The 14,989-nt window shown below is 44.7% G+C and overlaps 1 protein-coding gene across 13 annotated transcripts in view; it reads left to right on the top strand.

The window, feature by feature from the left end:
• Nucleotides 1–14,989, top strand: part of CACNA1G (calcium voltage-gated channel subunit alpha1 G) — a 149,859-nt gene that overhangs the window by 124,343 nt on the left and 10,527 nt on the right. For 8 of the 13 annotated variants that reach the window (XM_074847034.1, XM_074847031.1, XM_074847032.1 and 5 more), the window contains 9 exons: nt 1,056–1,165; nt 2,224–2,357; nt 3,538–3,608; nt 3,885–3,963; nt 4,042–4,163; nt 5,108–5,452; nt 7,787–7,927; nt 11,106–11,240; nt 14,289–14,478. In XM_074847034.1, coding sequence (XP_074703135.1) covers nt 1,056–1,165; nt 2,224–2,357; nt 3,538–3,608; nt 3,885–3,963; nt 4,042–4,163; nt 5,108–5,452; nt 7,787–7,927; nt 11,106–11,240; nt 14,289–14,478 — 1,327 coding nt within the window. The remainder of the gene's footprint in view (nt 1–1,055; nt 1,166–2,223; nt 2,358–3,537; nt 3,609–3,884; nt 3,964–4,041; nt 4,164–5,107; nt 5,453–7,786; nt 7,928–11,105; nt 11,241–14,288; nt 14,479–14,989) is intronic. The other 5 variants (XM_074847033.1, XM_074847039.1, XM_074847035.1 and 2 more) reach the window with 5 other exon arrangements.

Raw genomic sequence — 14,989 nt, 5'->3', positions numbered from 1 at the left:
CAAATAAATATGCTCATTTGCCAGCAGAGTCCAGGTCCCCTGCAGTATGACAGGGAGGCTCATTCAGAGCCACAGACTCCTTTGGTGGCTGGGCTTGTACTTCTCAGGCAGGTGAGGTGGTTTTCATCCATGGATGCTTGAAGCTAAACTGTAGCATGAAGGCAGAATGTGTGGCTTAAACCCCTTCTACTATGATTTCTCCCACATGGAGATCAGCAAGTCTTGGCTTTGGTCTGAGAGCACTCCTGGGGCTATCTCCCACGTTCCTTAACAGTGCCCTGGACACAGTTATTATCACCCCATTTGCCAGCAGTGAGAAATTTAATGCACAATACTTAAGAGGCCGTGTAGGATGCTGCTACCACAGTGCTGCTTCACAAGCAGGACTTTTGGGATGAAATCACCTCTGACGTGTCTTAATGCCTGACTGGGCAAGAGTTGTCCCAGCTGTAGTTAATGGCCAGGCTGTGACTTCTGCAGAGGGAAAGGTGGGAAGAGGAAAACTCAAGGTACTCGCCCCTGCTGGCATGCCATCCCTCTCTCCTGCTCCTTGCCAAAAGCTCAAGGTGAAGAGTAAATGACAGGCTGTCACAAAGAAGCCATTTGGCCAGAGCTTGCATGGACCCGGCCAGCCCACGGCTCTTGCAGCAGTGCACAAATGAGCAAGTGGGATGAAATTCAGCTTTCTGCTGAAAGCACAAGGGCTTCTGTGCTGCTGACACCTGCAAATGCAGCAGCTCTTACCACTCACCCAAGCGATCCCAGCTGGGGCTGTGTTACTGCCATGGGGTTTGAGTTGTGCCTTGGGTTTGTGTCAGCCCCTCCTGTGAATTATATCAGCTGGGTTGGGGCCAGGCAGAAATGCAGTCTGTGTGCTCCCTGAAGTACTGGGACTTTTCCCTGGGCCATTTGTCATCAGAGAGAGGCTGCGGTTGGAGCCTTTTATCTGTAGTTTGGGAATGAGTAACTGGTGAAAGAAGAGGAGGGCAGGTTTGCAGGCAGCAAAGCCCCTCAGCAGAGCTGCATCTAACCACAGTCCTGTGTCCACATCCCAGGTTCTTGATGAAGCCCTGAAGATTTGCAATTACATCTTCACTGTTATCTTTGTCCTGGAGTCTGTTTTCAAGCTTATCGCCTTTGGATTTCGTCGCTTCTTCCAAGACAGGTAACAAAAGCTCCGTCTTGACTGCAGGGGCAGCAGCAGGTTTCTGGAGACAGCTGCCCAAATTCGGGGTCCTGGACCCTGATGCTCATCGTGGTGATGTCAGTCTCACATGTGTGAACACTTTTTGGTGTGACTGATTGAAACCTGGGTAGGCGGAGGCTTGGGATGTGAGTTGGAGAAAGGATTGTGCACGCCAAGGAGTGTGATTGCACCACTTTGGCCCTTGGGAGTGGACAAAATAGGAGTGAGTCTCACACTGAGTGGCTGGTTCTCTTCTCACACCAGTTGTATGTCAATATAATCAAGAGGATCTGGTGAAGTGACAGAATTTATGTCAGGAAAGAGAATCTGTTCCTGAGTGGAAATGAAAGAGAAAAGGGACCTCTTTTTATGCAGATGTGGAGCAACAGATGAAATTGCTTCTTTTTCTAGATCTTCACTCTTACCTCACAAATACAGATTTTTATGTCCTTGGTGAATCTTTCTCCTCCCATTTTTACCTTCTTCAGTGTTAATGGCAAGAGTGCTGGCACTGTGCAGGACTTGACACGAGCCCTTCAGCACCTGGGGGATGGTTCCACCCCTTTCCCCACGTTTCAGGTGTCCGTGCTGGGATTACGCCTCTCTCCGACCTGGCACGAATCCTTGGGGTCTTTTCTTTGCCCAGCATGATTTTTGTTGCAAGGACTGGACACGGGGTCAGATTCTTTCTAGGGCAGATCTCATGCTGAGGTCCACAAGTGTCATGTCTAGAGGTGGCCAGACAGATACTGCAGCGTCTCCCCTGAGGTCTGCAGCCTCTGGGTAGAAAACTGCCCAGCTTTTGTTTCTGTTTCCCCTCAGTCAAGAATATCTTTGGAATTGGCTGATTTTCTAATGAGATGCATTAGTTATAATGATTTCATAACATAACTGCTTTTGTATAATACCCTCAGAAAAATGCTGCAGATTCATTTGAGTGCTAGAACTATTGAAATGACTGGAATTCATGTGAAACAAGCTACCTCCCCTTGCCAGCTTCTTAGTAGATGTTAAACTTCATTTTGTGTTGTCTCCAGATGGAACCAATTAGATCTGGCAATCGTGCTGCTGTCTATCATGGGCATCACTTTGGAAGAGATCGAGGTGAACGCTTCGCTACCAATTAACCCCACTATTATCCGAATCATGAGGGTTCTCAGGATTGCTCGAGGTGAGACGAATAAAGCAGAACTGACTTGTGTTTGAGGCGCAGGGTCCCCTCCAGGAAAGAGTTAAGCATTGGGAAATGGTTCTGGGGCACATCCCCATCACAATGTGCACAGCTCTGGCACCAACAGGCTGTAAACAAATAAAAGAACAATGGGGGAAAATACTTTTGAGAGGCCAAAAAGCTGAGCCAACTGACCATGTGTTTCTATCTTAAGAGGACTTGAAGGCTTAGAAATAAAGGATAAATAGCTGTGGCTGTAATCCCGGAGATGTACCTGGAAAAAATATGCCAGTCAAATCAAAGCCGTCTCTAACGGGTATTAGAGAACACAAGCTCAAGAACGTGGGCTTTAAAAGACAAGCATCTAATAAATTTAATTTCCTATGGGACTTCGGATCTCACCACTTGGTGACAAAGCATGCCTTGTCACTCTGCATCCATCTGTCCTCTCAGACTTGTAATGACACGTACCCGAGTTGGGAAGTCAGCTTCTCCAGGGCCTGATCTTTCAGAACAGGGAGGTCTCAGGGCCGAATGATGAAGACGTAAAATGTGAGTGCTCAGGCCCTTAATAAAGTACTCCCAGGCCCTCCTGAAGGGCAATGATAAGCTCTGAGGCATAATTGCTCTGATTGCAGCCCTCATCTAAACAAAGAAGGAACTGGAGAAGAAATGAAATGCTGTGTCTCAAGGCGGGAAAAAAAGTGTTTTTCCTGTGCATTGGATTCCTTACAGAATTAAAAATATATGCGGTTTCCAATTGGAAATGCAACTTTCTGTAAGAGATGTGTAAATCAGTTCCTCAGTGAATCATGTATGAAAGCGGGTAGCCTACAGAAGTGGGAAAGTAGCCTCAGGGCTGGGAAAGGAACTGCTCACAATAACCAGAGGAGGAAGGAGAAGGGTCCAACACAGAGAAAGTGGGGAAAGGAAAAGCCAGGCAGAATGATAATGCTTTCTCCAAGTCTCAGGATAGGTGATGCTGCTATTCATGGGATTTTAATAGTATCCAAGCAACCAGGAGTGATATAAAAAGGCCAGGGACTATAGTGGCTAGTGGAGAACACTTGACATGATTTCACATTTCTCTTCCTATAATCTGTGGCTCCTGGGAGAGGGACTGAGTTTGTGCCTCTGCGCTAATGCTGCCGTTACCAAATTACAAACGTGTTTTCCGCAGTGTTGAAGTTGCTGAAGATGGCTGTAGGGATGAGAGCCCTGTTGGACACCGTGATGCAAGCACTGCCGCAGGTAACCCACTGCCATATCAAACCAGATCTCCTCTGGCCCAGAGCTAATTTCCTATTGCAGAGGAATGCTAATCGTTTTATCTTTACTGTCATTAGAGAATCACATTTCCCTTCCGAAGCACAGTCTGAGATAGAGTCCTCACATTGAGGTCACTTTTCCCCTGAAGCAATTTAAGTTTTGGATTAAAGAATACAGCAAGAAACAGGTCTGGAACAAAAAAATCAATGAATGCTCTTTTTTTGTGTTTTTTTCCCCCATTTCTTTTTCTCTTTCCAGGTGGGGAATCTGGGTCTTCTCTTCATGTTGTTGTTTTTCATATTTGCAGCTCTTGGAGTGGAGCTGTTTGGAGACCTTGGTGAGTCTCCCCGTGCCGGTGGAAGGGGTGGGAGCGGTGTGCAAGCGGGGGGTCTCACAGCTGTCCTTGGTCCCGCAGAGTGCGACGACACGCACCCCTGCGAGGGGCTGGGACGGCATGCCACGTTCAGGAACTTTGGGATGGCCTTTCTGACTCTCTTCCGAGTATCCACGGGAGACAACTGGAATGGGATAATGAAGGTAAGAGACCCACGGAAAATGAGTATTGCTTATAATTGCTTAATGAAGCCATCCACTCTGCTCCAGACTGGTAACGATGCAGCAGTGAGCTGGTCTCTTCATTCATGCACTGGGCAAAGTCTCTAATTTTGTTCCCTCCTCTCAGCAATGCGGTGCCTGTGGTTGCAGATGGTTGCAGTCTGCCTATGGCAGACTCCATATATTCCCTTTTTTTAACCTAAGAGAGCAACTTAAAAGAAGGGGAAAAAATGAAGGGACTTATCTTTCAAGTAAAACATGAGTTCAGCTCAGTAACATGCATTAGTTTTGTTTTTTTCCTTAAAAGTCTCTAGTTACTATTATTGCTGTTGGTATTACTTTGTGGGTTTTTTCCTGGGAAAACCCAGGTTTCCGAGAGAGAGTCTTTCTTAGGGGACAGCCATAAAGGCGTGCTGTTGTGAAGAAACCTGGCCTATGAATATACAGGGTGCTAGCTAGTCCAAGGGAATTGCTTCTCTCTCCATTTGTAGCCCGTGGTGAGCAATAGGTGGCTAAACTCTTAATGACAAGGGGTGAACTTGAGGAGAGTGTCTGCAAGCCCAGCTGCTGTGGGATAGCTGATGGGGTGTAGCTGCACCCTGCTTTGCCCTGGATCTGTCTGCCACGTGCTCATGTGTTTGGTCTCTAACCTGGTAAAACAGCCTTTCCTTTAGGAGCAGCAGGGTGTCGATGTCTGTTGTTGCACACCCCAAGGACAATTTCCTCTAAGCCTGCTTGTGGTGACTAACACAGAAATGTAAGGTTTTACTGGCAAGTATTTTGCTATTCTAGACATGAAATTTGCCCAATCTTCTCAGTTTTCTTCATGAAAGCAGAATCCATTGCAGTCAGATGACCAGACAACAGACCGAGGTCCATGCTGGAACCTCTTCACATCCCTCCATCATTTCCCCCCCTGTTTCCAGGACACGCTGCGAGACTGTGACCAGGAGTCCACCTGTTACAACACTGTCATTTCACCCATCTACTTTGTCTCCTTCGTGCTGACGGCCCAGTTCGTCCTGGTGAACGTGGTGATCGCCGTGCTCATGAAGCACTTGGAGGAGAGCAACAAGGAGGCTAAGGAGGAGGCAGAGCTCGAAGCAGAACTGGAGATGGAAATGAAGACAATCACCCCTGGCCAACACAGCCCCTCAGACATCTTTGCATGGACAGGCAGCACCGGTGGAGAGAGACCCGAGAGCCCCCCAGGATGTACCAATCCCATGCAAATCAAGGTGGATTCTCAGCTCTCATTAGCTTACCCTATGGTGAGAATCTCAGTTGGAGGGTGAAGAGGGCTTGACCTGCATATTTGCTAGGGGAAGACATGCACGAGTCGGTAATGAAGGAGTGGGTGTACTGTACGTCCAGGGCTTGTATTCCTCACTGTCTGCTGGCTGGCTGTCGCATGGCGTGGGAACCGATGCTCCAGGGAAGAGACCCTAGACAGGTCTCCAGACCACCTTGATGCATCTGTTCGGAGGTAGAGAGCTTTGCAATTTGTTCTGGAGATATGCCCAAGCCACCAACTTCAGAGCTAGCTCCAAATCTGCTCTAATGCAGAGTCTGAGCTAGGTCCTTTGTGATAGCAAAATCGTGAGCATAATGTGTTTGCTTTTCTAATGCAGACCATGAACCACAACATAAAAGAGGAATAAAACTTGGCTAATCTTTGCTTAAGTATTAAATTTGTTTTATGTAACCTCAATTTAAAATCCATCCCCACAGTCAAGCCTGTAAGAAAAGATTGTTTTAACAATAGAGGAATCCAGAGGGGACTCAAACCTGAGCTCAGCAGAACTGGTGGCAAAACTCCCACCAGCAGGAGCAGTGCCGGAGGAGGGCTGTAATGTGGTAGCTGCTATGAGCTGCAACAAGTCTCTCTAAAGCAGCACAGTTCCTGGATGAAGAGTCGGTTTGAGGAATTGAGAGGTGAGATCAAGACCCAGACAGGTCCTTCGGGAGGGAACTGAACTGGAATTATACAAGAAAAACAGTCCAGCCTTTTTTTAGTCTTAGCTGATTGCAAATTGGGTTAAACTCTACATAGACCTCATTAGCTTTTATTACATCATGATTTCACAACAGCATATCTTGGCTTCTGCCTGGGGTGGACTAATGAGTATTCTAATGCATGAAAAACTCATTTATGATCTTTAGTCCAAGGGTGAAAAAGAATAAATCCCTGCTTAAGCTTTGTTTCAGTTCTTAAGCTACTGGAAATTTCTGGTGCCATTAGGAGTCAGTGATGTCTGAGATGGAGTCCAAAGCTGCTCTTTGGCACAGGAAAAAGGCGTTCAGGGTAATATGGGGAAATCCAGACTCATTACATCCTCTAGGAAGAAACAACGTGTCCCAACTCTTGTTGTACATGTTAAGCAGAGTATTGGCAAACTGTCCTCAGCACTGTTGTCCTGCATCAGTCCTCACAGTGGCAAAGAGAGAAATTGCAGGACAAATCAGTGGGAAGGATACCCTCAGCTCTTCAGTCTCCTAAGCTTGCCCTCTCTGAAGGTGGCTTTGGGAAAGGCTTATTCTAGTCATAATCTCCAGAGTATGTTTCTTGCTCTTTCACTCAAACAGAAGCCTCAAAAACCTCCAGGAGGTTTTATTCTGACTATTTATTCTCCCAGCTCAAATCTTCAAGAAAAATCTGATGCTTGAGCACGATAGCAGAGGAATACAATTCCCAGGACATGACCCTGCAAGGACATGTGGTCAGCATGCTCTTTTGCTTGCCTATTCCCCAGGATTTTTGCACTGTGTGCTGTCTGACTGTAATGACGGTTCTCATTTCATTGTATGTAGCAGGCATTCCCTCCGTGAAAGGTGCAACCTTTAAATTGCTCCCATGCTGCCTGCAAAAGCCAGACCCTGCTCTGTATAACCTCCCGTTGTCTGTGCTGTGGCCAGATGGTTTGAAGTTGGCCAGGACAACTGAGGCACCTCAACCCATGACTGGCCCATGGATTAGTGACCTGACATGTGTCCATCCTGGGCATCTGCAGCTTTTATGGGCAGGATGCTCAGCTTCTCTTCAAGTCAGGTTGTTTGAATTTAGGTGACCCCTGGATATGGATTTAGGGGTCAAATATTAGGTCTTACTCAAAAATGTGGACAGTGGGTATAGAAACCTTACAGCACTAGTGTCCTGTAGAAGTTCACAGCACCAAGTGTCAAGACACTGCTATACCAGCCCCATTATACAGCTCAGATCCCAGAAGTAACCAGTCGTGTTTGCTGAGAGCGAGAATTGTCCCTGAGGAGGGCCCTGAGTGGGAGCAGCCACAGTTCTGGGGCAGCCGGCGTCGGCCCCGTCTCTAGCAATGTCTGAGAAAGCTGTCACTGCTCACCGTGATATTACTGCACTGTTCTCTCTCCTCTCCTGCCTCACCTCTCCTGTCCCGTTGTTTATGTTACTGCTATTCTTTCTGAACGTTTCCGTCTCCCCTGCCTCCCCTTCTGGTTTTTTTTTTCCCCCCTTTTGTTTGTTGGGTTTTATACACTGTCCTTTTTTCTTTCTGTCTCTGTCCCTTGCTTTTTTCCTCTCTCTCTCTTTGGCTCACTCTACCTTTCTGCATGCTATACACCACCCCTCCTAGGAAAGGCACTTGTTTGATACCATATCACTGCTGATCCAGGAATCTCTGGAAGGAGAGCTGAAGCTGATGGACAACCTGTCAGGCTCTGTGTGCCATCATTATGCCCTCCCAGCTCCCGAATATTACAACTCTGAGAACCAGGTTAATATTCCTAATTTCCTGCAAAGTCTCCATCCAAACTTGATTTGACTGAAACCTTTAATAGAGAGTTAAAGTTCTTTACTTTATGTAATGTACTCACAGGGATTTTGAAGCGTAAGTCATTTTGACTTTTTCTATGGGAGTTGAGATAATATCTTGGTTTATGATGTTGTATATCAATGCAAGAGGAAAAGTACAGGCTCTGAGTTTCCCTCTTCGACACAGTAAGAAGTTTTTCACTGGGATTTACTGTTCATGAATGTTGTAGGGAAAATGTACAAAATCCTGTCTCCATCCTTCAGTGGGGCTCTTGTATTTGGCTTCTTGCTCCTAACCAGGGCTCTGCAGCAATGTCAGGTCATGTCTGCAGAGCCTGGAGTACGGTGTGAGGTTTCCCCAGAGCAGAGCCTGAACTGGTGGGGATCATAAAGTGCTCTCTACATTTTGTGCCTACTTACACTGCATGAAAATCCAGTTTTGAATGATTTTCCTAAAGAGGCTTCTTGCAAGTGGGTCATTGTAAACTAGATCCTCATCTCTGATCTGAACTGAATTTGGAAGGCAAAGGCAGCCCTTACTGATGTACTTAAGTAATCGTGTGCTCCAGTGCTTTCTCGAACAGGGCCTGTAATGCTTGCTTAAAATTAGTTCATTTACTTCTTAGAATAAAATACCTACTTTCTCAAGCATGCTATTCTTTAGAGCAAATATTTTCCCTAAATCACAGCAGTGACCATAATAATAATTCAAGCATACCTATTTTTTCCTGCAGTTGGAATTGAGCAAATTCCACATTTCTTGATCTATTTTTTTCCCTTTCTGGCTAAAAATAGCAGAAGTTTTCCTGTGAAATCAGTGTGCTTATTTATGAGCTCACTGACACTCTAAATTATCCAACTCGGTGGTTCATTAGAGGAAAGGAACAAGCTTAGGTAAAATAAAATCCTACTGCAGGTCTTTATATAGTGGGATAACCTGTCTCCCTCTGATTGCTGTGTATCACTTTCCAGATTGAGGTCTATTAAGCTATAGGAAGTGGTTGCCTCAAGAATTGCCAGAGGAATAGAGACAGTAGCTTTGGCGGGGAAGGCAGAGGGTCAGTAGGAAACTCAGCTGTTTGGAAAATTTTTGTCACAATATTTTTCACCATAAAGTGCTGCTGCAGCAAGAAAAAAGGTTTTGTTTTGACATTTTTGTAATGAAAAAATATAGCATTCCAGTTTGCAATGGCTTTTGCTTTTAAAATTTAAGCTATTTTATATTTCCCCCCCTGTAATTAAAACTCATATAAGTCAGTTGAATGTTCCCAACAAAATGTTTTGAAGGCTTCAAACTCAATTTTGGAAGAGGGGAGGCTGAAGGGGGGGTGATGTTTTGTTTACATTTTGGCTTTTCTGTTCACACCATTTGTCATGTTCTCAGGCAAGTCAGGAATTTAGAGCAGCACTGGGACTTGCTGAAAGCAACCTGATTAATAGCAGCTCCCAGCGGAGCCGCTCTGTCAGGCAGGAGCTGCTGGTGTCCACCACACTCTAGCACAGCCTTTCCCCACACACTTGGGCTCCGGTCGGTGGGTCCCCATTCAGGATCGCTGTCCTTGTGCTGGCAGCCTTTGCAGCGATGCTTTTTTGGGGAGCCTCGTATGAAATCAGGAGCTCCTCCAAAGCATCTCTTTCATCCGTTGCCAGCGGACTGTGTTAGAGGAGATATCAAACCCAAGGTTAGATGAGAGGAACCTGACCCTCTTACTTATCTCAGCTGAAGTTTTGAGCCTCTCAAGGTTCACTCATTACTGAGTTTAGTTCACCCCACTGATGCCATTTCTAAAGTGAGAAAATCCAGCCCTTTGACAACTTAAATGCAACAGATCTGGGCCTCTGTGGTTTCTCTTGGAAGATATATTGCTGCTGAAAGTCTTTTCAAGCATAGAGGATAGGAAAAGAAAATGCACAGTGAGAAATGAAAAGGAAACACCTGGGACTTGTCCAGACCAGGCAGCCCCTGCAAACGTGAGCCAGGGCTGCAGGTTGCCTGATGAAATGCTGTCCCCAGTGCCGTGGGCACCAGCCTTAGACACGTACCCAGGGTGGGGATCTGGGGAGGGCTGAGCCTGCACTTCAGGGCGAACATCCCTCCCTGAGGTGCCAGCAGCAGGGATGCTGTTCTCAGGGAGATGCTGCAGTTCCTTTTTTCCCCTCTTTCTCTCCAAAACCTGGAGTGGTGTTTCACATTTCTTATAAAAAGAGCTCTGCGTTTAGGGAGAGAGCTTCATCAATATTTTTATAAAGATTTTCATCAATTTCTTGAAAGCCTTCAGCGGGGATGCGTTTGTGCGAGAGACATCGGTCCAGGGCCGGTGCAGCAGTGCAGCACCTGTTCCCAGCTTGGGTTTGCTCAGAGCTGGAGGAGGCTCTTGGGGCCAGGGCTGGGGTGGCACTTGGGGGCTGAAAGACGCAGGTGGTTCATTTCGTAGGACAGTTATTGATGTTCACCCAGGCACTGGAGGCTCTTTAGCAGACCAAAACCCACTGAAGGCACCAAGAAGGCATTCACTGACCGAAATCAAGCCTTAAGTTTCTCCCTGTCCCTGTTTAGCCATTAGGAAGTTAATTATAATCCCACCTGCCTCTCGGGGAGCAGGAGGTCCCCGTACCCTCCTGGAGTGCAGGAAGAGGCACGCTCCATACGCCACCTGCAAAATGATTTTGGTGTTGGGGAATCTTTGTGGACTCAACCAGATAAGCTTAGAGGCAAAAAAACCAGCATGGTTATTGGGTAGAAACAACTTTGGAGAAGTCAGAAGATCTTGAAGCCTCTTGTATTTGGTCATAGCCAAGAGGGTAAATATCTCTAGTATGAAAGTAACGTTACTTTTGCTTCTTCATCTAGACAGAACAGCAAAACACAATGCTAGCATTAGTGTATGGCTTTAAACTCCCTCTCAGATCATGGATAAGCATTTAAGTATGAACGTCCCACTCTTTTTTTCATTTCTTTGTTATACTCCATTTCTTTAACGTTCTGTCCCCAGTAGCAACGTGCATGATGTAGCTTCTTCCACTGCAGGGATATTGCTTTAGTGTCTAGAACTATTTAGATTATGATACTTTTTTTTTTTTTTCTCTTTTCCAAAAGATTTGTGTCCTGGTTTCTTATGCTTAATCATCTCTCCCTTTAGATCCCTCTAGCTGAGATGGAGGCTCTGTCTCTGGCGTCAGATATTCTCTCTGAAAAGTCCTGGTCCTTAGCTCTGACGGATGACTCTTTTCCTGATGATACTAACACACACTTACTTAATGCTCTGGAAAGCAATGTACATACACTGGTCACTGTATAGTCTGATGTTTACAGGGTTCGAAATACTGCTTCCACCTCTCTGCACCTGCCTAATGGCATTTTCAGTTCAAGTCCATTTCCAAATAGCACCAACCTTTCCCCTGAACAGGACGTTGTCCTTAATGCCATTAGGTCCTGGGTTGTTATCAGTCTTGTCCACAAACTCAGCTCCTTGCGAGGAACAAGTATTTATTCCTATTTTTCCTTTGGCATCTTATGTAAAAACTGTGTTTTCTACAAGTAAAATAAATAGTAAAAAAATGCTTTGGAAAGCATCAAGGTTGAAATTTCCTCCCCATCTGAAACAAATTAGTGATGCTGCGTGGAAGAGGCACCCGTGGGCTAATGAATCATGTGTCCTCTGCTGAGGGGTCATCTACAACCCTTTGGTTTGTAATGGATTTTTGTCTTTATGAACACAGGCACCACAAGGCTTTTTGCATCATTGGTGCCAGACTGTTTATTTTACAAATATCAGATGGGGATCTCTCCGAGATGCTGCTTGTTTTGTGAATTCTTACTAGCAGTCATCCCGCTGGGGAAAAAAAAAAAAAATAAATAAAATAATTTGGACTATTTTGTGTCTTTTTGAATGAAATAACCAGTATTTTGAACCCTGCCTTAACCATCTCCTCTTTGAAACATTAGACATTTTAAGCTGTGTAGCAGTCAAGTGCTTTTTTTCTGCTGTACAATAGACATAACTCCTTTTCCAACATTTTTGGATCATTATTGTTTTCTTTGTTGTTGTTCATGTACCTGCCTTTGGATGTTTGTGTTGTTGATAAATTTTCTGCCATTCTAGTCGACTGTCATCCTAATTAGCACTTATCTGGGAAACATCTCTTAAACCGTGACAATATTTCCCATCATGCTTCATGGCATCACGTGCAAAAGATTTTGTAAACTACATTTAACATTTTGTGTGGGACTTTCTGTTTCAAAATTAGTCTGGAGAGCTGGACTGAGGAGAGAGCCCTTCTAGTTCTGAATCAGATTAGGCAAACCTGTTTGACAGCATAGCGAAGTCTCAAGGGTATAGCCAAGAGAGATAGTTTTTCTCCAAAAAAAGCACCAGACCAGGTTGAACAAAGCATTTTGTGAATTTGTGTCAATATCAGTGAAGCATTTTGGTCAAAACAGTTTCCCAAACTCCTAAAAAACTGCAAGCTTTCATTGAAATATTTTCTAAATATGCAATATTTTTACACTTCATTTAGACACAACTTTAGTTGAAAAATATCTCAGAATGTTTTGTTTGACTTAAAATAGATTTGGGTTGGGATTTTTTTTGGTTCACGGAAAACTCAGATTTGATTTTCAGTCAAGCCAAAACAACATGTTTTTCAAAACTACCAATGAACCAAAAAGTCATGTGCTCCCGCTGCTCTGTTTATGAGCTGGACTTGGAAGATCATTTTGCAGCTATTTTAAATGGTTTTCATGAAGATCACTCATGAGATTTCCCCCAAGATGATCAGAAAGTGGAAACAAGCCCACTGTGGTATTGGATCCTGTCAATGAACCTAAAAGTTCATTAAAGTTTGGGTTTGGATAGGATCTCAAATCCAAATTCTCGTGTTCAGATCCAAATGGTTTTGAATTTAAAATCTCAGGTTTCAGGCCCTCTTTCCTGCTTTAAGCTAAACAATATGAAAGCTAAATGGCATAAACATACTGCTCAGAAGGGGAAGCAGGGAGGATCAGAGAGGTTCCCAAAACCCAAGCCTCAGCTTTACAGCACAGGTTTCACTCTCCTCCTCTGAGCTATATCAGGAGACTGCAGTCTCTCTTATCTAGGCTGTATCCAGGCTCTATCCAAATCAGCAGGTTCCCGAGGACTGAAACTAATGCTGCAAGACAGTGCAGATCCATTTCCTTCATTAAATTTACAACACTGGTCTTCCTTTTTTTTCCTTTTCTTCTTTTATCCACATTTTTTTTCCTTTTTGTAAATTCCTTTTAATCTCATCATGTTTCTTTCCAAACAAAATGCCGTAGTGAAATTTTATTTTTATGACTGAAGGATAAAATTGGGAAAAAAAATCTCAGTGTTTATTTCAGAAAACTTGTAATGCATTGAGTGAAGGGAATATTTGTCAGAAAATAAGATTGAAAGTTTTCCAAAAATGATCAGCAATATACTGTATCAGACTACAGAGTCACAACTTATTTCTGTGTTTTTCAATGGAGACCTTTCAAAGATGAAATAATTCTTTCATTAGAAATATCCAGGGAAGTTGACTTTGCTTCCCTTTTTGCTAATACTGTCCAATACAATAACACCCAAGAACATTTCTGGAATGGAGATATTACCTTATGAAATCAGACCTGAATCCACCTCAGTCTGTATTGCCTCTGGTGCTGCCTATTCCAAGAGACTCTTTGGCTGTAAAAACTCTGCAGTCAACATATATACAATAACCTTTGCTTGCATTAGATCCTTTCTAATTAGAGAATGGCTTTAGCCCTGAAGCAGTAGGTTTAGATATCCCTTTCAATAAAATGGGTTTAGTTATTCATTGTGTGAGAAGAAAAACCAATAAAACTGCGCTGGGAGCCAGAATAGAGAATATTTTCTGTAAACCAGTTTTGGTTTGGGTTTTTTTTTTTCCTTTCATTGTTAGAAAAGGAAACTACTCACCTTTGCAAAAGTCTGACTTGCTGATGAGGGCACATAGAGAGACCTTTACTGTTACTGCAGAGGATCAAAGTTATGCAAAGCATGTGACCTTTGCTGGCCTTGAGGCATGATGCCTTCTTTGCATATCCCTGAAATAGTCATGGTTTATTACTGCAGTGTTGCTTCCTCTGTTTCTGTGGTTCATTCTGTGTGACAATTTATTGACAATACAAAATGAGGGGTATAGCTTCCTGGTAGATCCATTCGTGCAACTCGTACATACTGACGATGTGCATGCCCATCGTGCCATACTGATTGCAATGGCTGTCGCTAGCGTTTCTGGGCACTTCTCCTCTTCCCACCCTGTCATGTCTTCCTTCCTCACTGTTTTTTTCCCCGTAGGCTGATCTCCGCTCCAAAGATGACACGCTGACCCTGTCTCCCAGCAAGGACTTGCTGAGCGTGAGAAAGCCTTCGGTGGGGCGCACCCACTCTTTGCCAAATGACAGCTACATGTTCCAGCCGCCGTACTCCAGCCCCTGCCCTGCCTCCCTGGGCGAGAGGAATCCAGCACATCACAAGTCCCAGTCAGGTACACATCTGTCAGCTGGGACAAGAGCAGGATTGTCCAGTATAGCAATAGCTGGGATTTTCCAAGCTATTCAGTCAGAGGCAGCAAACTGCCATCGGTTCCCGGTGAGGTGTTCGTGACCAGACCTGTGGAATGGCTTTGCAAAGACCCTCCACAAAGTCCAGGCTCTTAAAGAGAACTCCTTTCCTCTGAACTTTTTGGCAATGTGACAGTGAGCAGTTGGCCTGGCTCAAGGCTGACTGTCCCCCTGCATGGTTCCCTGAAGGTTACAGTCCATACAGCCTGGGCTCCATCCATCTCACCTGAGCTAGCTATGGCCCCAGAGCAAAAACTCCAGCAGAAAAATATTTCCTCATGTCTGTTTTTTTTTTCAGCAGTACCTATTCTAGCAGGTTTTGGAAGCTCTATATGGGAACATCTGTGAAAGATGGGAAAATGGTGTCTCTAAATGCCTGTAAAATGAACATAAATGTGCTGAATTGAGAGAGATCTCAGTGTGAGATGAATGGAA

This window comes from Strix aluco, chromosome 21 (assembly GCF_031877795.1).
Source record: "Strix aluco isolate bStrAlu1 chromosome 21, bStrAlu1.hap1, whole genome shotgun sequence".
Classification (NCBI taxonomy): domain Eukaryota; kingdom Metazoa; phylum Chordata; class Aves; order Strigiformes; family Strigidae; genus Strix; species Strix aluco.
Note: the sequence above shows the minus strand (reverse complement) of the source record. Positions and strands in the feature narration are given on the sequence as shown.